At 43.3% G+C, this 23,643-nt stretch overlaps 1 protein-coding gene and 1 long non-coding RNA gene across 3 annotated transcripts in view; both read left to right on the forward strand.

The window, feature by feature from the left end:
- The first annotated feature begins 4,879 nt into the window (after positions 1-4,879).
- Positions 4,880-7,283, forward strand: LOC144898133 (uncharacterized). Its single transcript, XR_013627036.1, has 3 exons — positions 4,880-5,403; positions 6,583-6,639; positions 6,792-7,283. It is a non-coding gene; the product is annotated as an uncharacterized LOC144898133 (long non-coding RNA).
- Positions 7,284-9,437: 2,154 nt separating this feature from the next.
- etv4 (ETS variant transcription factor 4) overlaps positions 9,438-23,643 on the forward strand; it is a 35,769-nt gene continuing 21,563 nt past the window's right edge. For both annotated transcript variants that reach the window (XM_078797625.1, XM_078797623.1), the window contains exons 1-4: positions 9,438-10,363; positions 10,656-10,746; positions 10,806-10,853; positions 19,266-19,319. In XM_078797625.1, coding sequence (XP_078653751.1) covers positions 10,307-10,363; positions 10,656-10,746; positions 10,806-10,853; positions 19,266-19,319 — 250 coding nt within the window. In that variant the 5' untranslated portion in view covers positions 9,438-10,306. The remainder of the gene's footprint in view (positions 10,364-10,655; positions 10,747-10,805; positions 10,854-19,265; positions 19,320-23,643) is intronic.

The raw sequence follows: 23,643 nt of genomic DNA on the forward strand, positions 1-23,643 counted from the left end.
AATAATCACAGCAATGAGATTTTTGTTTCTTCTTGTTTTATATGTATATATATATAGTAATCTGTATTTTTCTATTACATAATATTAAGCAAGTTTAAAAAAATAAAATAATTAAATAAAAAATTAAAATACATTAAAATAATAATAACAAATAAATTTTAGCTGTGCGTATACTGTACATTGTGAAGTCTGTGTAAATAAAGATAGGATTGTTTCCTCAACATTTTTGTTTGCTTTTTTCAACAAATCATTTTGACGTAATGCTGTACAATGCGTGTCCCAAAAACATACTTGCAAATATGCGGCTGTGTCCACCTAGTGGCCATTTTTTGTTATTACAAGGCTGGCATTGTTTCACCGGAAGTTGGTCTACACAAGTGCAGGAGGAGGTGGTCTTGGGATCCATTACTGGTAACTTGTCCATAAAATTTGGTAAAAGGAGCACATTCAAAAGCACATATCAAAAGTTTTCCATCACCTTTACATACAATGAACGACAACACAATGCCGTTACAAATGGTTACATTAGTACGTGGTTTGGCAAACATTTTGGATTTTTGCACCCCCTCTCTCCGCGTGGAAAGGTTCGGTCCACTAAATCAAGTGCGACATGTCTCCTCCGAGCTTTGCTAAGTAGCTGCTGTCACGTCAAATTTTTTCAAAATTAACCTCCAAGAACGCAAAAAAGTGGATAAAAGTAATGCTGACATTATGCTATAAAGTGTTTTTTTTTAAGAAAGTTGCATTTACAGTAGCACAAACGAACCTGCTAGCTTGATGTGTACGTGTACTGTAGTTGAATTTGGCCGCCATTTTGGTCTGCATTGATACGTCAACATAGTTTAAAGTTAAGTAATATTAAATCATAGCCATTTCGGTATCAGTACCTGCATTTCCTACATGAAGACAGACTAGCCACTTCATCGGCATGTTCAGTTGTTCAGTTTTAGTTCGGTGAATTTGCACAGTACGGGCGTAATGAAGTCATATAAACCAACAATCAACTAGGTGAGACTTTTGTGTTCTACCACGTTTGTCCTCAGGGGGGCGCCATTGTTTGAGATTTACTTCTGTTTATTTTACAACAGCAATTTAACCCCAGATGCACATATTGCTCATTTTATTCTTCATATAGTTGCCACCTTGGAAACAAACGTCAGCTAACAATTATCTCGGCACCCTTCCATACATATAGTGTTAAATAGAGCGAGAAACGACAACAAGCAACAATGTTGAGTCAGCTGCGGTTTAAAAGGCCGCAGTGCTTTGTCACTCAGTCTTAGCGCACAATCAATTCCTGTGTGAAAGTGGACACCCTGGGATCAGGTCAATGGCAGGTCTTAAATAACAAGCTGAGTGACACACTTGTGTTGTGATTATGTAATGCGGCGTGTAACACAATAGCACGGCCGGCATTGTTGTCGCTCTCCTCAACGTCCTTACTCACACGTATCAGATGTACAGCCAGAGAGTCACAAAGCAATTCAAGCACTCAAAGGGGTCAATTGCAGGTTGATGAAATGGTCCGGGTATGTGCGTTATGGCTGTTTTGCTTGGAATTTGGGTGCCGGTTTTCACGTTTCCAGTTGAGCAGCCTGCTGTCATTAGGCTGGTGAATTGCCTGCTACCTTCACATGCTGATCAAATATGTATGAACCCAGTATATTTCCAGCCATGTCATCATGTGTTGCCTTTTTATCAAGTGGTCCAGTGTTGTTTGTAGCGCTGTATGTAATTTGTCTTGTTAGCAGGCCAGAAAATGAGACTTTACTCCATTTACTGAACATTCATGCAGGGGCGATGTGTCGGCAAGGTGCAAGACTTGTAATGAATCGATTAGTTCGCTTTCAGATAATTATTTTAATAATACAATACAATACAACAAATCGTTGTTGTATTATTATTTATTAGGATAAACATTTTGTCTTTGTCTCTTTACATTTTGCTTTTAAAATGCTAATTACATTGGCTATGTAAAGAGTCCCGACTGAAGAAGCTACGATGGATGATGAATTCACTTGAAGCGTGGATCATCCCTGTGCATTCCTTGGTCGGTGCAGCCAGCGAGGTGATCGCAGAGTATCGTTTCCTCCAAGCGAGCGGGCCCATTTTCTGGGTCAGTGGAGCCCTCCAAAGGGCCAATTGAGTCTTAAAGGGGCTCCGTCACGCGTACGGCAGCGCTCCAATGAGCAACGACGCCCTCGCCACTTTGCTTAAGTCAACATCTATTGTTGTTGTTGTTGTTGTTTTCTAACAGTTTTGAGCAGGGGCGTCACTAGGTTTTGAGGACAGGGGGGCTTGGCCCCCTGGAGATGCACAGGATATGAATGAATGTAGTAGACATTCAAAAAATCCCCCCCAAATCCAAAAACAAATAAGGAACAAGAACCGGGATATAACTTTTCCACATTTGGACAGATTTAGTAGAGATACTCAATTGTTTTAGGCCACTATTAAATTTACACAAGTACACACTGCAAAACCGCTGCTCAGCCTCTGCAACCATTCTGTCCAATGGACAGTGACCAATGATATAATAATCATTATTATATTATTAATTAGACTATTATTATTACTATCATTATTATTATTATTATGATTATTACTACTAGTAGTATTAGCCTGCTTATTGGCTTGCTTATTAGCCTGCTTTTGCCCTATTATATGACATTTGTCAGAGATTGTTTTTGTAAAAAAAAATATCTATAAAAACTTTTCTTAATCTATAAAAAATATCAAATTATATAGGGGGGCTTAAGAACATTTAAAAAAATATTTTAGGGGGGTTGAAGCCCTTGGTTTTTAGGTTGTAGTCTGAGCTGTCAGCTGAAAGTCTTATTGACAGCGGCAACTAGTGGGCTGGAATGCGTGTCAACGTTTTCACGCATTTCTGCAGCTCCAACTCCGATTATTCTCTCATGAACGCACTCACGAGAGTCGTCAAGAAGTTGTTTTTATGAAGTGAAGGTCAATTCTGAGGAGTTGTGGTGAGTGGTGTTGCTGCTGTGTGTAATGAGATGACAGATCATCACAGACTTTTGGTTGCTATCTGTGCTTCCATCAACCCAGGATGAGCTCATGTAGTACTAATGTGTGTGTGTGTGTGTGTGTAGTTGTAGTCCAGAGAGATTCCCTAAATGAGGTTAAGTCACATGAGGATGACTAACTGTGCCCACAAATCAGATGATGTAACACAGGCGGGAGAATGTGTGCGCGTGTAAACTGGTATTACTTTATCTTAATTCAACATCCAAACCAGAAACAACCAATTTTCCGCAACTGCCAAATGTGATACGTGCCATTTCTGACCTCCTCTGAACTGTCATACCATGTTGTTCCTCCGGGGGTGGCTGGGAGTCATCTAACATCCACCCATTTTCTATGCCCGTTGGTATGCTGGAGCCTATCCCAGCATTACATTGGCCAATGGCAGGGCACATATAGACAAACAACCATTCACACCCATGGACAATTTCGAGTCGCCAATTAACCTATCCCCTTCTATCCAAATACAGGAAGAAAAGGAGTTTTGCAATCAGGCACCGCCGGTGCGTGGGCTCAGAAGCCGTACGTGAGGGCGCCGTGTTTACCAAGTGCAGACAATCTTGGCAATATTGGAATTGTAAATGTGGTCATTGCACATTTTTTTGCAGGATTGCCCATGTTCCAGACATTGGTGAGCTTGTAATTTGCATGCATGCAGGTAAGACGCTCCCTGTTTGCACACTCTATAATGCTACACAGACACAAAATAAACACGGTGCTAACACAGTGAAATCTTCCACAAAAGGGTGCAGCAGAGTGGCGAGAGGGGCATGTCCATATAAGGAGGTCTGTCTCACTGTGACATCCATCACAGGGAGCCAGTGTTAGAAAAAACTCTTTGAAACCGAGCATTTAGAGCCATCCAAACTTATTTCAGGAGTCCTTGAAATGTCATTATCTGAAACGTTGGCATGGTTTAACACAAGAATACAACATTCTAGGTACATTTGTAGGTCAGAAAAGTGGAAAAAGAACAACAGGTCCCCTTTAATCTCCAGTGACTTGCTCTCAAGCAATATTCCGTGCTTGCTAGCAGGCTAGCGGGCCTTCACTCCCAGCCTCTCTGCGCTCAGTGGGAAAAATGATCTCACGGTGAATGATCTCATGTTAGCGGGAGCTGACCTCAGCACCGCTTCACCTGACACGAGCTAATGGGGCAGGGAGCGCTCACTCGGCCCCGCTTTTCCTCCTCCCAGGAACTGAGCTAGTGTTACATCACGTGGAAGAAGAAAATTAAAGTTAAACAAGGTGTGTTCAACCGGGAAACTCAAATATCTTAGAAACACATTTTGACAATGTTTTGCAAAATGACACTATAAGATGTGTCAGGTGGAATCGTTCCTTTCAAGACATTTTTGGATGCCAAACCCAAGCAGAGCACTCAACATGTCGTCTCCAAGCATGTCGTCGCCAGCTCTGTAGAGCTAAAATAACATGCTATGAATCTGTTTTTACTCTCAAGTCATGACCGAGCGTGCTTCTGTTTGGACTGATAATAGACATCTTTGTAGTCTTCTACTGGTCCTGCCTGTGGATTAACAGGGGAGGATTTGATGGTGGACCCCTACAGATAAACCAGCTGCAGTGCTATAATGAACATGGCATGTTTTGAGAGTGTGTCTGCGTGTGCGCATCCTCACCCAAATTAGCATGGGTATGTATTGGATAAGTGTCAGTAACAATGTTGGGGGGGGGGTGACGCCAAAAGGCAGAGACAACAAGAGGGAGAGAGACATCCACAAAGATCCTCTCTGTCTCCTTGCAGCCGTCCTGCTTTGAGAAGCAAACAATGCCTCCCCCCCCCCCCCCCCCCAACACCACCACTGCTCTTTGAAAGCGTGAACGTGTAAACAGACATGAATGTGACTATTTGCACAATGAACAAGTCAAGTGGGCGTGTCCCAAGGCTGACACATTGTGTTGACTTCAACTATGATTGCATCGGGCGACATAAAATCCAAACCACCAAGTGACATGAGTGCATGAATGCTGACAAGAATCGACTTTTGCGAGGTGTGTGTATCGGTGTATGAGTGCATGCTTTGTGCGTTCCGTCTGGCAGCCGAGCCGGCCCACCGCAGCTGTGTGGTTGCCGCTTCTTTTCCAAAAACAGGCCTATAAAAGCTATTGTGCCCACCTGATTGATCTTTCACAGGGCCGCACCGGCCCAGACGGGCCAGAAAGGTCCTCACTCCAAAACAAGCGGGCCAGTGTCTGCCGCGGAGGAGGCTGGGCCGCAGGTGGCGAGGAGGGACACCAACCCTCATCCTGTGCCAGCGTTGACTTTTCCTCAACGCAGCACGGCATCCTGGCAACGCTGACGCTGCTGAACGACCAACCGGACTCTACTGGACCCATGTGAGACGCACAAATCCTTTACAAGAACTTGTACTTGTTTGTGTGAAAAGGTGGATAAAATTCTACTCCAGCCCTGTAGGTGGCGGTAAAGCTTATTAGTGCACATTTTTCCACCACAGCGCTACCTGCTGGATCTGCTGGGTCACCACTGCATGTGGCCCAAATGCAAGTAGACTGTAACAACTAAAAGTGAAACTATATCCTTCATTCTGGGTCTGCACCAACAGCTCAGGAAGTTCTTTTGTTCTTGACAAAATGTCAGTTTCCTCACCAGCAACATTATAATGTTATTATTTTTATGGGCCTGCAAACAAAGTGCAGCAGCCCTTATTATTAGACCTCAGACCTTTTATTTCTATGTCATTTTCATTATTATTTTTTTTTTCCTTTGGCTGAGTGTTTAGCACGCTATGCATGTTCTCCCTGCATGTGTGGGTTTTCTCCGGGTACTCCGGTTTCCTCCCACATTCCAAAAAAACATGCTAGGTTAATTAGCGACTTCAAATTGTCCATAGGTATGAATGTGGGTGGGAATGGTTGTTTGTCTATATGTGCCCTGGGATTGGCTGGCTCGCCCGAAGAATGGTTGTTTGTCTATAGTATGTGCCCTGTGATTGGCTGGCCACCAGCCCAGGGTGTACCCCATCTCTCGCCCAAAGGCAGCTGGGATAGGCTCCAGCACCCCCACAACAGAAAATGAATGAATGAATGAACCTTGGTTATTAGTACATTCCAAAAGGTCCAAAAAAAACCAGAATGTACAAAAACTATTTAAAACTATTTTATGAACAATTTTCAGTTTCAGACACCCAAAAATAATTTGAAAAAATGGGTTTTATAGAAATGAAGCATCAAATTGTTGCACAATAATGATAAATGAGGAATGGATGGAACTTGGAGTGGATGCGGACTTCCCGTACATCGCAGTGTCTTGTCAAAATACTGCCATGGGCAACTTTCTTTGGCCCCATGGTGGGTTATTTAGCAGTTGCACACAGTGAGTTAGCAACTTTGTTTGAGCACGACACAGTACAGGGTAAACAATATTGTTTGACTGTACTTTTTGGGGATCTGTGTTTTTCTGCAGTCTTTTCTTTCATGTATAAAAGTTTTGCCACCTGAGTGTCAGCGGCTGCTGTGAATTTTTGGGAAATCCTTTTTTGTATGTGTGTCCCGTAGTTGAAAAGGCAGTCAAAAACACGGCGTCAGACCTCAGCAGGAGCACATAGACGAGAAGTGAGTCATCCGTGTGCAACATAGTATGTTTAATAGCATTCTCATCAACATGATGCCACGGCAGCCCAAAACAATGCAACTCACCAGCGTTTGACCTTTACAGGAAGTGCTGCTTACCCGGCCAATGCTCTTCTCTTTGTGGTTATTTTCAGGTGCGTATTGTTTGAATCCCAGCCGCACCTCAGCTCCCTCCCCGCTGACTCGGCTGTTGGCAGCATGAACGAGTGAGGATACGAGGGAACCCGCGCTGGGGGCTGGTGCTGTTATTTTGGGTGACCCCTGCAGGAGAAACTGGAAACGGTGTGTGTCCGGGCTCCAGCGTGCAACTCCAGGACGTGCGACATCGGTTCACACCAGCGCTGTTTGCACGGTGAATCCCTTTCCAGTTGGCGTGGCCTGTGAGAGAAGCTGCTCTCCCTCAAAACAAACCTTCCCGGTCGCCCCCAGCATGAGCGTGTTTGCTTAGACATGCCCACTGTTGCTACACTCTAACAACTCAACAGGGCTACAGTATCTGCAGTATTGGGGCTATTTTAGGCTTAGTAAGGCCAAAAAGGTTTTTTTTATATACACACTTTAGGTAACTTTAAAATAAACAGCAGACCATACCTGTCAACATTTGCATTATAAAATAAGGAACATTCTCTAGAAAATACATAACATTATTTGGAAAAATAATACATACAAATAGTCTAGTGGTACGGTCTAGTGGTAAGTGCGCAGACCTCACAGCTGGGAGACCAGTGTTCAATTCCACCCTTGGCCATCTCTGTGTGTGTGGAGTTTGCATGTTTTCCCCGTGCATGCGTGGGTTTTCTCTGGGTACTCCGGTTTCCTCCCACATTCCAAAAACATGCTAGGTTAATTGGCCACTCCAAATTGTCCATAGGTATGAATGTGAGTGTGAATGGTTGTTTGTCTATATGTGCCCTGTGATTGGCTGGCGACCAGTCCAGGGTGTACCCCGCCTCTCGCCCGAAGACAGCTGGGATAGGCTCCAGCACCCCCGTGACCCTCGTGAGGAAAAAGCGGTAGTAAATGAATGAATATATGAGGGAAATTTTTCATGAAAATAATTCCCCTGAATTTTTTAATAGAAAATTTCCCAGGAAAATAAGACGAAAAAAATCAATAAAAAAATAAAATAAAAAAAATAAAACTGATAAAAAACAAATCTGAACAATACAGGAAGATTACTGGAAAAATAAAGACAATTTAAAGAAAAAAATCTGAAAAATCAGGACACTTTTCCAGAAAAAAAAAATTACAGAATTTTACAATTTCACAGTTTTTTTTACAATATTCTGGGGAAAATATTGAAAACTAACAACACCCCCCAAAATATTTTTTTCTGGAGGATTCTGATCCACCACAAGGAGTTCAAACAAATGGAATGTCAGCTCAGTCAAATTCAATTCAAACAAAGTCTTTTTTCATCATATATATTATGTTGGGTATCCCCTCCCCTTTTGTGTTGTCTCTGCTCCACCGTTGCCGTTTGTCCTCTACCCCCACTCTGCTTTTTCTCCCGTCACTCACAGAGGTTTTTTAGAGTATTTGTCTCCATCGACAAAGCTTGAGCTGCCATAATGGCGTTCCATCCATCCAGCTTGAATCAATAAGCACTTTGAGTCCTCTCTCCACGGCAGCACGCAGAGCCTAAAGTGTCTCCCGTCTGTCTGTCAGTACTTTTGTCTCTGCTGAGCAAGCTGGACTGCACGCAAAGAGAGACCGCAGAAGCTATCAGAACCGTGCTGTGCTGATCCATGGCCGCTGACCGTGCTCCTTGCGCTTTCACGACGAAGACTCCTGCCGATGCTCATTACATTTGTTCCCAATTGAAGGACGTGATCAAGAACATGTGCCGTCCGTAGATGTGTGCCATGACTCAAGGGTTTTTTTTTTCTTCTTCTTCCCCTGGAGGTGAAATGTAATCACGTGTGACAGCTTTCATTTTTGGTATAAATATTTGATGGTCCCCTGTAAATATTCCTGTGTCGTTTCTTGTATGCCGTCTGCATGGCACATGGTCGCAAGGTCTGGCATTTTCAAATAGAACAAGCAACAATGCTCTACATTCTTTATGGAGATGACATGAAACATGAAATTAATGTAGTACTTATCAGAGAAACCGCCCGACAGCTAGAACAGGGGTGTTTTTCCAGCGAAGGCCACTATAGTGAAACTACAGTGAAACATACATTTCAACTTTGCGATACAGGTGAAAAATCGGGAAAAATACTATCAACCTAGCTTTTTTCCCTTTTTTGTTGTTTTTAATACAACTTTTTTCTCAATTTAATTTAATTTAATTTAATTTAATTTAATTTAATTTAATTTAATTTAATTTAATTTAATTTAATTTAATTTAATTTAATTTAATTTAATTTAATTTAATTCTTTATTCTTCTAAAAATACTGCTGTTTTTTGTTGTTGTTTTTAGGTCTTTGCCACAAAAGACGGCCAAGAATAAATGCATACTTCAACCTCCAAGTCGATACCGCCACCAGCCAAAACAGGGAGCGTGGAAGAAAAAAGGGAGATTTAAATGTAAGTCTACTGTACTCACGTATACTCTTTTACAATAACTATGTGTGGAAACAGAAGACGTGTTCATGGAGAACTTCAGTGTTTGGAAACTAGTTTGTTTTAGCTAATTAGCTTTCTGATGCAGTTACAGGACTATCTAAAAGCTAAAAGTTGGCTGTGAGCTCGGCGCCATTGAAGAACATTTATGTTGATTTTCTACGTGACGTTTTTGACTAAAGCTGTGCTCATCTCGCACTTGGGCAAACATCTCCACATCAGTCGTCTTGTGTTGTGGACTTCAAGCACCTCAAGAATGCGGAGCTCTGGGCTGATTTACGTCATTTTGTGTGCCACTTTTCCAGCCTGGCTGATGGTCGGATCTCAGAGGAGTGAAATGAGGTAAACAGGGAGAAGAAAAACAAGCCAGGGCAGGTTTTTTGTGAATGGGGAAGTTTCTCTCCCCCCCATCTTTTTTGTGAATGAAAAACAACTGGAAAGTCCTGCACAAGCGCTGTGTTGCTTTGCGGTGACACAATTGGCTGCTGGGCTTTAGGGTCCACCCATTCTTGGCAGCAACCAGACTACCAGGACTGTGATTGGCCAGGGGGCGGGATTTCGCCTTCATTCATAAGTCAGAGCACAAAGACGTGAAACTGGAGACCTTGAAAGAGAAAAAAAGAGGCAATGCACCAATCATCGAGCTCCTCCGGCCATTAAGAACGAAAAACAACTCTTCTAAAATCACACCAGTCCACTTTTTAATCAGTTTGAATGCAATTTAAAGTGTAAATAAGCCACATTGACACGGTTCCAAACGCAGAACAGATCACGTAAGTTTGCTGTGCGTCATTCATCTAACTCAAAGTCCTCAAAATGCACAAATAGTTGAGTTGGACGGAAAAGAAGAGATTTGTAAACGAGGGCAACAGCCTGCTGTGCAATCACTCGCCATCACTTCCCCTGGGTGTTTTTTTTTTTTTTTTTTGTGAATGGAGCTCATTATGCATGCAGTCTCCACGCAGCCCCATTCACAGCCATCTCTAACCCTCCCCATCCCTCCACCTCCCTCCCCAAGCTTGCAGGCTGGCTGCGCGGCTCCCGCTCGGATCGGCCCAAATGACCGCAGACGGCTGACGGATGGACCGTAACATGGATGCATATTTGGACCAGCAAGTGCCTTTCACTTTCGCAAACGTACGTATGGACCGGGCGAGTCCGCCGCCGCCGTTTACACTTTTCAGAAAGTCGCTTTCGGACTGCGAGTTCGGACTCCGCTTCGACCGAAGCCGAGCTCTCCGTCCTGCGTTAAACTTGTTCCGTGGGGGTGAGAGTCGACACCACACGGCTTGTTTTTTTCGGATTTGAGGAACCAGTGGGTCCTCATTGCGAATATTAGTCCGACTTGCATGTGCGCAAATTCGGTTCACTTCTGTTTGGTTCTGCTTCACGCTGTTCATCTGTCAACGTTAGTGTTTTTTTTTTGCAGAAGTCGCAAGGAAATGGGCCCCCGAATCGGCTGTTGATGGCAGGCAAACGGAAATACATGGACACAGAATTACCCCCTCAGGAATCTGAAGGTAAGGTTGATTTCATTCGACCTCTGGATCGTTACTCAGTTTGATCTCCTCCTCCGTAGACCTCTTCCAGGATTTAAGCCAACTCCAGGAGACATGGCTCACAGAAGGTAAGATTTAATTCTTATTTTTTTTCTCCCTCCCCATTTCTCAAATACAAAAGTGCTGCTTGTGCACACAGACACATCATGTTTTCATACCTTTTACCATCTCGTTTGTTTTGTTTTCTTTTATTTGCCACCAAGAAGTATTTTTTTTATGTTGACCTCCTTTTTGTTCATGGGGTGTGAGCTGAACCCCACCGCCCCACCGATGCGACACACATGCTCATAAACATAAAAGTCAGCAAATCAATTGGAGAAAAAGGACCGTGCAGAAGCCACGTTAGCGCCTATCTCGCATCAGGCACGCCGTCCCACGTCAATGCAAACAAACACGTAGGACCCCCTCAGTCTGAGGCCGTCACACTTAACGATGGTGACGTGAGCATTAATGGAGTTGTTCTTTGACACTGCGTACAAGACAATGTGAAGCCGCAAATAAAAAAAAGCGAGACCAGTGCCCCCGAGGTGGGACAATACGACCCCCTGCTTGCTTTTGATGTGGCCCTTTAAGGGCAAATGCCTCTCATTTTTTCGTATTTATACACTGGAACCTTGGTTAGCATCATTAATCTATTCCAGAAGGGCCAGATGCAAGTCCAATTGGAAATTCTGCTACTTGCAACTTACTCCGTTATTATTTTGCAGCCGTACTGAATAAAGACCTGCACCGTAACCATGCCATCAGGCAAAGAACAACAGTCAACTACTGATGATGTCATTCTGACTTCTGCTTCTGCTGTATTAATAACACAATAAGACGCTAACCGGAAAGTGTACACAAACCGAGGCCACATTTTGGCATGCACAGTCAACCGCTGATTACATCATAGACGAGCGACAGCGCTGACTTCCGCTTCCTGTTTGCAAGCTTTTGTGATGAAAAACACATGAACTCACATAGATTATTAGTAACACGACAAGACGCACGCCATCTTGTACACTGACCGTAAAATGTTTGTATTTGTGACGTAAAACAAATAACAGCCTAGGCGGGGAGTGAGCTGAGCAAGGTTCCACAATATGTCGAACGTTTATGTCAACATTTCCATACAATATCACCATACAATACGACCCGTGTCTTATCCTGTCGTTAATACGCCACGTGAGTCCAAGTAAAGTTTGTCCTCATTAGCGTGGAACCCGGCTGCAAAATGATCCACAATAAGGCCAAAACAAGTCTTCCGGCTTCCATGGTATCACGGTGCTAGCAAGGACATTTTGTGGCAAATAATAAGAAGGAATAAATAATGCAAGACTACAGCAAACAGGGAAATTTATGCAAAACAAAACAAAAGGCAACATTTTTGAGCCCATTTAGCATTGCCATGATTAATACACTGCGTGAGTCCAACTGAGTTCTTCGTGTATTTTACTGACTATACATGAAAACAGAAAGTGGAAAAAATCAGCCCCGTCGCCCATTTATGATGTCATCACCGGTTGACTGCCACAAGTTTTTGTGAATAAAACAGATATATTGGATAAATGAACATTTCAGGTTCTTTTACCTTCAATGAAGACACAATGTGGCAGCGAGAGCAACACAGACGCCACCTTCTTGTTTTGCTAGGAGTTACTTCTTGAATTCAAAAGTGTTTCTCACCGTCTTTATCAAACTTCTGGCACTTGCTCTATATTGCTGATTGCTCATTTTTTTCAAAATGGTGCCATTTTAAGCTATTTTGCAGCCGTGATCAAATGAATTCAAGAAACACCTCATGGCAAAACAAGAAGGTGGTGTCCATGTTGTGTCTTTGGCATGAATCACGTCTTCAATTAGGGTAAAAGTGACCTTAAATGTTCATTTATCCTTTTCCTATATAGTTTTATGCATGTAAAACTATAAGAACGTGTTTTGTGTTGACATTGTTTGGCTTTGTGGAGCGGATCAATTGGATTGACATGATCTCTTATGGGATGGATTGGGTTAGAGTGTGACCTTCTGAAACGGATTACCAAATGAGAACAACACCTACAGTATAAACTTCATGAATGGAAAATCATTTTGATTTCAAGCTGGAAGGAGTTCTTACTGTTGACTGTTTCACTTCTGGAAAGGTGGCCTTTTAAAATGCACTGCATGAATACAAATAGGATCCCGACTCCAAAGCGACACCTATTGTCGCAGTTTTATTGTGGGCGGGCTTTTGTCTTTTGTCTTTTGAGTGTGGGATGCTGGGTGCGAAGTCAACTTGCTGTTTCTGACGCCGCATGTGAAAAGGTGAGGCGTTTGGGCAGAAGCACCATAAAAACAGCGGCGGGCGTCTGAGGGCGAGGTCGCTGTTGGTTTTGAGTCGAGAAAGCTTTGTTGGCGTTTCATGCCGTCCGTCTGGCTGATAGTTGCTCCTGGACTTCACGCTGACCCCAAAAAGTCAGTCTTGCTGAAATGACTGATGCATGGCGGCGTTTCCAAAGTCAGATTCTATTGGCTGGCCGAGTGTGTGGAGTAAAATGCTGGAAGCTATTGTATTGATCATCAAGCAAAGGGGTTATTAGAGTCGTGTCTGAGTTCTTTATCAGTGTTTTAGGTACAGTAGAGTAATCACTTTGTGCTTTGAATTTCACGGCTTCACTTCATCAAAAGTTTTCCAAAAATTTATTTGTGTAATGTTGGCCGAGATACACAAGCACCAGACTCCATCACCGGCACAACAGGCTTTTATTGCAGGTTTGAACGGTCGCACAACAGGCACGACCTCTGACGCATGCTACGCCAAGCCAAAACTCAACTCTCAACCTCCACATCACTTCCTGTCTGCCCCCCTACTCCACTCCCCTAGCACCGGAACACATTTACAGCAACACACATTGGGTAATAAGAGTGTAAAGGTGACTATAGGAGTATTATTTTATGTCTAGAGGCCTCTAATAAAGTTAAAATTTGTATTTAGAATGTCGTAAACAGGTTTTCTATGCTCTAACTTTGAATACTTTATGTAGTTAGTAGTAAGTAGTAAAAACATCTAAAAATGTCATCCAATAGGACAAATATGATTTCAGGGAAGAACTAAATTTGAAACACTTATATGCTAGGACTACGTTAAAAAGTATATGGAATCAAACTATGGAATGGATTGAGTAAGGACCTCAAACAATGCACAACGATGAGCCAATTCAAGAAACAATACAAGCAGTTGATGTTTGCTAAATACAAGGATGAAGAGCCTTGAACCAGTCATAATGTGCTATATATATCACTATATTGACACTTACTATGGTACACATTATGTCATTGGATGGTCGTATCACTTCGTACTTTGGTACGAGACAAAAAAAAACAAACTTAAACTATATTAGGAAAGCAGGAAGTGAACAAATGTAACAGTTACTGATTGTAAAAGTACCAGATGGAGGGATAGGATTTAATAAGCTTTGCTTCTTCCTACTCCTTTTGGACATGTGGAACTGTGAACTGATTATGTGATGCACTCAATTGTAATCTGACGCATTTTCAAATGAAATAAAACCATTACCATTACCATAGTTTTGGCCTAAATGAAGCATTTTTATCCATAAAAATGGCTAAATGGTGGGGGTGTCACAAGACACCCAAGAATAAATGCATACTTCAACCTCCAAGTCGATAGAGGGCAGCACCGCCACCAGCCAAAACAGGAAGCGTGTAAGAAAAAAGGGGAATTCAAAAAATTCAAAAGTGTACTGTACTCGCGTATACTCTCGCAAGACATGAGGGTTCTAATAATGTTACATTTTTGTATTTAGAAGGTTGTAAACAGGTTTTCTATGCTCTAACTTTGAAAATATTACATTTCTAAATAATTATTAGTAAAAAAAAAAATGCACATTCAAGCAAATTTTAAGTAGATTTGGCCTAACTGAAGCATTTTTATCCATAAAAATGGCTAAATGGTGGGGGTGTCACAAGACACTTCACAAGACATGAGGGCTCTAATAATGTGAAAAATTATTTAAAATGTCATAAACAGGTTTTGTATTCTTCAACTCTGAAAATATTCCACATTTTGGCCTAAATTACACATTTTCAAACATAAAGATGGCTAAATGGGCTAAAACAAAAATATAAGGCATTCAGAAGCACATTCAAGACGTTATGAAGATGTACAATATTCTGCATTGGGTGCCAGTGATGTTACATCGAAGAGGCAATAGCCACCACTTTAAGTACTTTCCTTAACAGGAACAAAAAAAACAAACAAACAAGGAACATTCCTAATGCTAGCATGTGAGAGTCGACATTTTGGGCAATAGGAGCGTCGAAGTGAATATAGGGGTGTTATTTCATGTCTAGAGTGCTCTAATAAAATGTTTAGAAGGTGGTAAACAGGTCTTCTAATATTCCATTTATAAATAAGAAATCCTACTTGGTGGAAATTGACTAATCGGTCTGGTCTGGAACCAATTAACTGTGATAGACCAGGGATTACTTTATACTGGATTGTGGCAGTTGAAGATGTTTTCGTGTGTCTTGATCTCATTTATTACAATTTTTAGAGTAAAAAAAAAACAGCCCTTGTCTAAGATGAACGTTGAGCAACTTGAGGAGAAGCTAAGATGTGATTTGGCTTTAAGTAGCGGCCTCTCCTTTCCTGTTGCATTAATTAAAGACTTTATCACGACTGATTACACTTGTGAGGGATTCACCCGGGGTGTAAACGCCGGGGAGCTTTGGGGGAATTTTTATTTTCTCTCTTTTGGCCGGAGGAGAGCGGAAGGCAGTGGCGAGAGTTTGGGAGCTTGTCACATCTTGTCTTCTTTGGGCTTCGGGTTTATACGAGACGCCGTGTTTGACTCCGCCCAGGAACTCCCACCAGGAAGGGGGGGGGGTCATTCATCTGTGTGTGTGCTCTCACTTCTAAACACGCTTTCCTTCTTGTGCCGACTTGCATCTCAAAGCGCTTGGCAACGTGTTCCTGGAAGCCAATCAAGTACACACACACACACACACACAGATGAGGTCTGAGGCTCATCATCTGTGCTTCCTTTACGAGGTCCAGTGTGTTCTGGGTTTGGACTTGTTCAAACTGGCGCTCATGATTGATTGCTGGACGCGCTGAACTAAACATGGGACGCTGCTTTGTCTCAGCTGTGTCTCTGTTTCTCCCGAGGGCGAAGCGCTGCCAACTTTAAGAGCTATAATGTTATTATTAGGCTCTCGTTGGCCACAGGATGCTACGTTTCGTAAGAAATCAATGGCGTTTATCTTAAGTAGCAAATAAAAAGCCCCAAAAACACCGTCATCCGGTTTCTTCGGCACAGGAAGTTGCAGCGCGATGACAAGAAAGTGGATTTGAATATCTTATTTCCTTTTTTTGTGCTCTGTGGGTTTTGGCTTCTGTTTGGTGGGGATGGATGTGGACACAAGCCTGGACTGAAAACACGTTTTCCCGCAGCGCAGCGTGATGCAAGTGTGATTCCCGAGCCGTGGAAACAATTAGCTGGAGCTGAAGTCACATTAAATTTGCTCTGCATTGAGCTCATTCATGCTAGCTCGGGTGAGGTGGGGGGGATTGTGACCTGGCAGTCAAACCATCCCCAACCTGGTGGTGCGACCCCGCAGCACAATGGTGAATGGACTGGGATTCCTACAGCCAGCCCGCAGCACAATAGCGTCTGTCTAATGCCGCTGCACCTGGGCCGCCGTCGCTGACTGGACTCATTCACGTCGTCCCGAGATGAGTTTCATTCATTAATCAGTCCTTTTGAAACGCTGAACCGCGGCGGGCGAGGAATCGCTGATCACATCAAGATGTCACACGTGTACGCTTCCCTGCACTGACTAAAATCCCCAAAATAAACCCCCAAAATGCAGAACCTAATGACTTAGTCTATAAGGGAGAAATGTGACTAAATGTTTTTCATGAATGCTCGTTTTTTGTTGCCTAATGTGTGGCTTGTCCACCCTCGGCATCTCTGTGTGGAGTTTGCATGTTCTCCCCGTGCATGCGTGGGTTTTCTCCGGGTACTCTACTGGACCCATGTGAGACACACAAAATCCTTTACAAAAACTTGTTTGTGTGAAAAGTTGGATAAAATTCTACTCCAGCCCTGTAGGTGGCGGTAAAGCATATTAGTGCACATTTTTCCACCACAGCGCTACCTGCTGGATCTACTGGATCACCACTGCATGTGGCCCAAATGCAAGTAGACTGTAACTAAAAGTGAAACTATATCCTTCATTCTGGATCTGCACCAACAGCCCAGGAAGTTCTTTTGTTCTTGACAAAATGTCATTTTCCTCACCAGCAGCATTATAATGTTATTATTTTTATGGGCCTGCAAACAAAGTGCAGCAGCCCTTATTATTAGACCTCAGAGTTTTTATTTCTGTCATTTTTATTTTTATTTTATTTTTCATTTTTCTTTGGCCGAGCGGTTAGCGCACAGGCCTCACATCTATGCATGTTCTCCCAGAGCATGCGTGGGTTTTCTGCGGGTACTCCGGTTTCCTCCCACATTCCAAAAACATGCTAGGTTAATTGGCGACTCCAAATTGTCCATAGGTATGAATGTGAGTGTGAATGGTTGTTTGTCTATATGTGCCTGTAATTGGCTGGCCACCAGTCCAGGGTGTATGCCTGAAGACAGCTGGGATAGGCTCCAGCACGCCCGCGACCCTGTGGGAGATTTTTCCAACCTCTTATCATTTCATATTGGACTTTTTTGGCAAGGAGGTTGTACTACGCGGCTTGTATTTACATTGTATGTTGGCTAGGAATGGGGTGTCCCGTACCAGTCAAAATCACATTCCAAGAGATTTCCAATCCATCATCCATTGGCAATACCAGCCAAAATAATATCAGCAAACGTAGCCAAGAGTATCAGCAATTACAGTTAGAAGAATACCAGCAATAATAGCCAAATGTGTGTCAGTGACTGTCTCCAAAATAATATCAGCAAACGTTGCCAGAACCTTATCCGTGTGAGTCTGTATTGTCTATGAAACCGTGAACACATCTTTTTCTAGCTACATTCGCCAATATTCTTTTGCCGTGGTTTCATATTAAAGCAAACAGAGCTCTGATATCGTAATTGTATCGGCACATATCCAAATGTAGGTATCATGATCCCATCAGAAATGAAAACAATCCCAGACCACAAATGATGATGGTCACGTGACAAAAGCTAAAATGCTTCAACATGAGCGAGCATCCTCTCTGGCCGTCCTGTTCCATCATTGAATCCAGGGCCTCTTCATGCGTGATGCAGACAGAGTCCAGACCACCTCGGGTTAGCTAAACAAAGTCAGCGCGACAGTGACAAGTCGTATCCGAGCCGGCGCTTTGTCACGTCGCCTGGCATATTTTCCTCGCTCGTTGAGCCAGAACAGCCTGTTAAGTCAGTCTGGATCTCTGCAGCGAACATAAACAGCTGCTGCTGCGCATCCCAGTGCCTTTTTGCTAACAGACCCCATCAGTGGTTCCACGTCACGAGTGATGCATTCATGGCAGCGTGGAGACAATTGATTGACGCTTTAGTACATGCTGTGTTATGGAAAAGTACACATTTACGGATCCTTCAAACTAACTGAACAAGTTAGTACCAACTCTGGGTGAATGAGATTTGTTGACAAGCCTGTCCATAGTTTTGATTGACTCCTGTCTAATCGCTACCCGGTTGTGGCTTGTATATGTATGGCGTCTATGATGTCTATGTTTTTGAGTTTTTATATTTGATCTTATATTCTTTTACTCTTTATTTATTTATTTATTTTGCTACTTGTATTATTTATTTATTTATTTATTTACTTACTTACTTACTTAAACAGTGCCATACATGGAGCAGTGGAGATGCCAGTTTCCCTGAGGGAATCCCAAAGGGATTAATAAAGTATTCTGTCTGTCTGATGAAGGTATAATTAAAATTATACTTCGTGCTGAATCAGAAATTTAGTTTGAGAACTGCATGTAACAAAATTTCATCAATTCAATTAGTTCATAACAAAGTAAAATCTATGCTTATATGTAACATTAGAAATTCGTTTTTTTTTTCAAAATGAAAAATGAAGTTGTAACAAAGGATAAAAATTGTTTACAGTCTTTGTTATGGATTATATTTGTACTTTGTATGAATGTAGTTTCTTTCTTTGTCCTAAGGTCAAAAATGTATTTCCAGTATATCAAAATTTATGGTTTCAACCACATCAGAAAAACTAATAAATTTAGGTGTAACAAATTACAGTAATTTTTTAAAGTTGATCCAATGTATCATTTTTTTTCAGTGTAGGAACAAATATCTTTTTCCTCTAAATTCCTCTAAAAACACTGGAATTTACAGCACATTGAAATACGACCGTACACTTAAAGTGTGTGACGTGTGTTGTGGGTTGAGGAATAAAGGAATATTGTACATGTGCTGTTTGAAGATTTACCGTCCAATTACAGGACAATGCAAACAAAATGTCTCCGACTGAAAATGATTGTGTTTTTCTATTTTCAGCTCAGGTTCCTGACAGCGACGAGCAGTTTGTTCCAGATTTCCACTCTGAGAACTGTGAGTACTTTCACTTTCCGTGTCCTCAGCCCATCTTTGTGTTGTGTCCGTCATTTTCGCTTTGGGAGTTGTTGGTGAAAAACGGTGAGGTCGACTGTGGGCCACAGAGGTGCCAGTGGAGGGCGCTGTACTTTGTTGACGTTACAGCAATTCCCACTATTGTGCAGCGACGCCCGCTATTTGCATGCTCTTGAAAAGCCGAGAGGGTCCAGCCCAGGAAGCCAGTAAAAAAAAACAGACTGAGGGCTCAGGTACAAGGATGGGCCTTTGTGCACATCGGAAGATGGCGAATGGGAAAACAAATTCCTGGGCTGCAGCTATTTGAATGCGCTTCCCTTGGCTAACAATAGCTCTGTAGGATCTAGACGGGGGCGGTGCGCCCTCATACAAACATCCATTCATGACGACGCATCTTTATGAAACGTTTGAAGACAACATCTCATATTCCCTGGCAGGAGTGACAGCCTTCAGGCGGGGTCACAGGGACTTCCTGCCAACGTCTTTTGTGCATAAACACGGCTCGGTTTTAACCAGCGCCCCTTCCCAACTGGTCACGACCCCCGCGTGACACATGCCTGCCCGCAACATTGTCGCCGTCCATTAGGCCACAAAGCGGGGGAGGAAGTGCAAATGAACCCGGGGCCGTGCAGGGGTCATGTCTACTTAACCTCTCCATGGCCCGCCAGCCAATCAGCCGTCAGGCCGACGCTAACGGCCGACCCTGTCGTGATTTGCGGGGTCACAGGGGCAGCGGTTTGATGGGCACTTCGTTTAAAGGCGCAGGGACGCTTTGGTGTTGACAGACAAGTGTCCCCGCTGCTCACAGTCGGCACTCGGCGTGTCTCTTTTCAGCTTCGACTCGCGGGGGCCCAAAATGTGATGACTCGCATGACAAGGTCGTCCTGGAAGTGGCATGAAACTCCTCTCATATAGTCGACCCTGTGGGACCCACCTTTTATGACTTGCAGCTCAACAGGAAGTGCTATTTGCAAGTCAAAGACGCTCGTCGTCTTGGAGGAAGTGGAAGAGATGATAGGAAGTGTTTGGCAAAGCTTGATGCGGCTGCAGATCAACAATTTACACCCTCACTTGTTGCTTGGCAACACATTGCCTTCCGGGTGGAATACGTAAACCAGTGGTGTCCAAAGTGTGGCCCCTGGGGCCATTGGTGAATCGCAGATTTGCAAAACAGCAAAAATGGAAAAACGCAGCACATTTTAAATGTTGATGCTAATAACGGGGGGTGTCATGGCATGGCAAACGTTTATTTAACTGCATCACAAAACAATGCAGCCGCATTTTGAAATGTTTGTTGTTCCACAAATTTATGCTAAACAATAATATTGTCAACATTATTGGATACCAAATGTTATGATAATAATACATCATAATGCAATGTTTCCTTTTTAATATTTCACTTTGTCATTTTCACTCTCGAAAAGATGTGTGTTGCCATTTGTGACATGTATTTTGTCAAGCGCAATTTGTACAGTCTAACATTTGCAGCATTTCTTGAAATGCTGGCTCTTCAACTCTATTAAAGAGCAGCATTTCTTTTGCAATGACTGCTCTGTTTGCATTGTCGAGCAGACGTCCCAGTGACTGTTGGGACGAAGGCTCTGCATTTTGGTTTGTTGTGTTTGAAGTGGATAGCTGCACGGCGGACAAGTGGTTAGCGCACAGACTTCACAGACCCGAGTTCAATCCCACCCTCGGCCATCTCTGTTTAGAGTTGACATGTTCTCCCCGTGCATGCATGGGTTTTCTCCGGGTACTCCGGTTTCCTCCCACATTCCAAAAACATGCTAGGTTAATTGGCCACTCCAAATTGTCCATAGGTATGAATGTGAGTGTGAATGGTTGTTTGTCTATATGTGCCCTGTGATTGGCTGGCCACCAGTCCAGGGTGTACCCCGCCTCTCGCCTGAAGACAGCTGGGATAGGCTCCAGCATCCCTGTGACCCTCGTGAGGATAAGCGGTAGAAAATGAATGAATGTTTGAGGTGGGCAAATTTGGGCAAAAAATGTCATTTTTTTATTCATGATTAATTGATTGATGATTGATTGATTCATTTATTGATTATTGCAATAGTTATTTTGCTGAACAACGTTTCAACGTCGCAAGATCGTGTGGATATCAAGCGATACTTTTTGAAGCAGGAATGACATCATTTCGTCTTTTGGGCTCCAAAGTCACTGTGGGGGCGGCGCCCTCAAAGATGATTTTCTGTTCTTGCTTTCTGACAACATTGATAGATTTCTTCACGTGGTTAGATGTGGTGCGTTCCAGCCGGCCTGCAAGTTAACGAAGCGTTGAAGTGCCCATGAGCAAGAAAGGGATGAGTGGCAGATAGCCTGCCAGGATGTGTGAGGCGTGGCTGCAGGTGACTCAGCTGTTATGGAAAGCAACATGAAGCCAGTCTCTTATGTCGTCTATAATTGATGCTCAGGGACAAATGCGGCGCCCGGCGAGGTTGTTGTTTACAGTCTGCTCGTTACCTGCACAGGCGTGGCCTCCATTGAGGAGAGGTAAAACATTTAGAACACGCTGGAATGTCACACAGAGGATGATTGCGCAATACCTGCACATCTGCTAAATCAGTCTCCATTGCCGCAACGCTCACGGCTAACGATGGCGCTCTCTCCACAAGTTATGCAAACTATTATTGACTTGTTGATGTGTCTTCTTAAACTAGTGGGTGTCCAAAGTTCGGCCTGGTGGCCGTTAGCCAACCGCGACTCATTACCTCATTCAATCCCGGCCATTTTTAGCCCATTTTAGACAATTTTTCAAGGCACACAGAGTATCGTGTTCTATGGCTATTAAAACATGGAACCTACCAAAAGGAAGACTAAACCCTCATTTTCATCAGTTTGTTTCTCCATTTTTCTACCTTTCTACTTTTTCTATGTTTTTCTGTTTAGTAATCATTACATTTTCAGGAAAATATCTGTACCCGGCAAGAAAAGGCAGAAAAACATAACATAAACATAACATGAACATAAACAATCAAATTAACGATTCATTCACAAATACAACTGTACACTGTGGATTTGCTCAGATTTGCAAAAACGTATTTATACTTACTCATCTTTGGTATTGAGTCGAGTGGTTAGTGCGCAGACCTCACAGCTAGGAGACCTGAGTTCGATCCCACCCTCGGCCATCTTTGTGTAGAGTTTGCATGTTCTCCCCGTGCCTGCGTGGGTTTTCTTCGGGTACTCCTGTTTCCTCCCACATTCCAAAAACATGCTAGGTTAATTGGCCGCTCCAAATTGTCCATAGGTATGAATGTGAGTGTGAATGGTTGTTTGTCTATATGTGCCCTGTGATTGGCTGGCTCGCCCAAAAAATGGTTGTTTGTCTATATGCGCCATGTGATTGGCGAGCCACCAGTCCAGGGTGTACCCCGCCTCTCGCCCAAAGACAGCTGGGATAGGCTCCAGCACCCCCTGAATGAATGCATCTTTGGTATTGAATGAGTAAATAACACAAACTTGTTTTTAGAGGGGACCTATGATGCTTTTCCCCTTGTGTGACCTATAAATGTATTTAGAATATCATATTCTGGTGTTAAACCATGCCAATGATAATGAGGCCCGCGCATTTGAAAGTTAGCCATGAAAGAGTTTGGGATGGCTCAAAACGCTTGGCTTCAGAAAACTGTGGTAAAACTGTTCCTTTGTGAAGTCACAGAGGAGCAGGCTTCCATCAGGGTGTGGCTGTAGGCGCCATTCGCTTTCTGCCCTCCTACTGTTTTGTGAGCATGTACATGACAAATCTTCCACAGTGGGCTCTCATCGGGGAATGTGTATTAATGTCGGACAGGTAGGTGGAGAGAAGCACAGTGCTCACTGTCTGAAACTCGGCCGTCCCGCAAAAATCCTGTAATGACCAAGATGGTCTGCCGTTAGTAAACGTAACGCCCTCACATCCAGCTTCTGAGCTCCACGGCACCAGCGGTGCCTCTGACAGTGTGTCCGACAATGAGTGCTCCTCCTCGGGCAGAGGAGGTGGACGCAGCGCCGTCGTTCGTGTCCAGGTTCTCCTGAGCTTCACGGCACCAGCGGTGCTTCTGACAAAGGGTGTCCAACAATGAGTGCTCCTTCTCGGGCAGGCGAGCAAGGACCACCAGCGGTGCCTTGAGTTGATGATCAAGTTCCCATAATCAGTCCAGGGTCTCCACCCAGTAGGAATTACAGCTGGAATAGGTGCAGATTCTGGAAGATTTCGGAAGTTTCACCTTTTTCCCTTAGTTTTTTCTCCATAGTCCGAGGCAGACGAATCTGATGGCTGAAAGCCAATGAAGTTCGGCGTCATAAG

Source organism: Doryrhamphus excisus, linkage group LG2, assembly GCF_037039965.1.
Source record: "Doryrhamphus excisus strain RoL-2023G ecotype Guam linkage group LG2, RoL_Dexc_Guam_v1.1, whole genome shotgun sequence".
NCBI lineage: Eukaryota > Metazoa > Chordata > Actinopteri > Syngnathiformes > Syngnathidae > Doryrhamphus > Doryrhamphus excisus.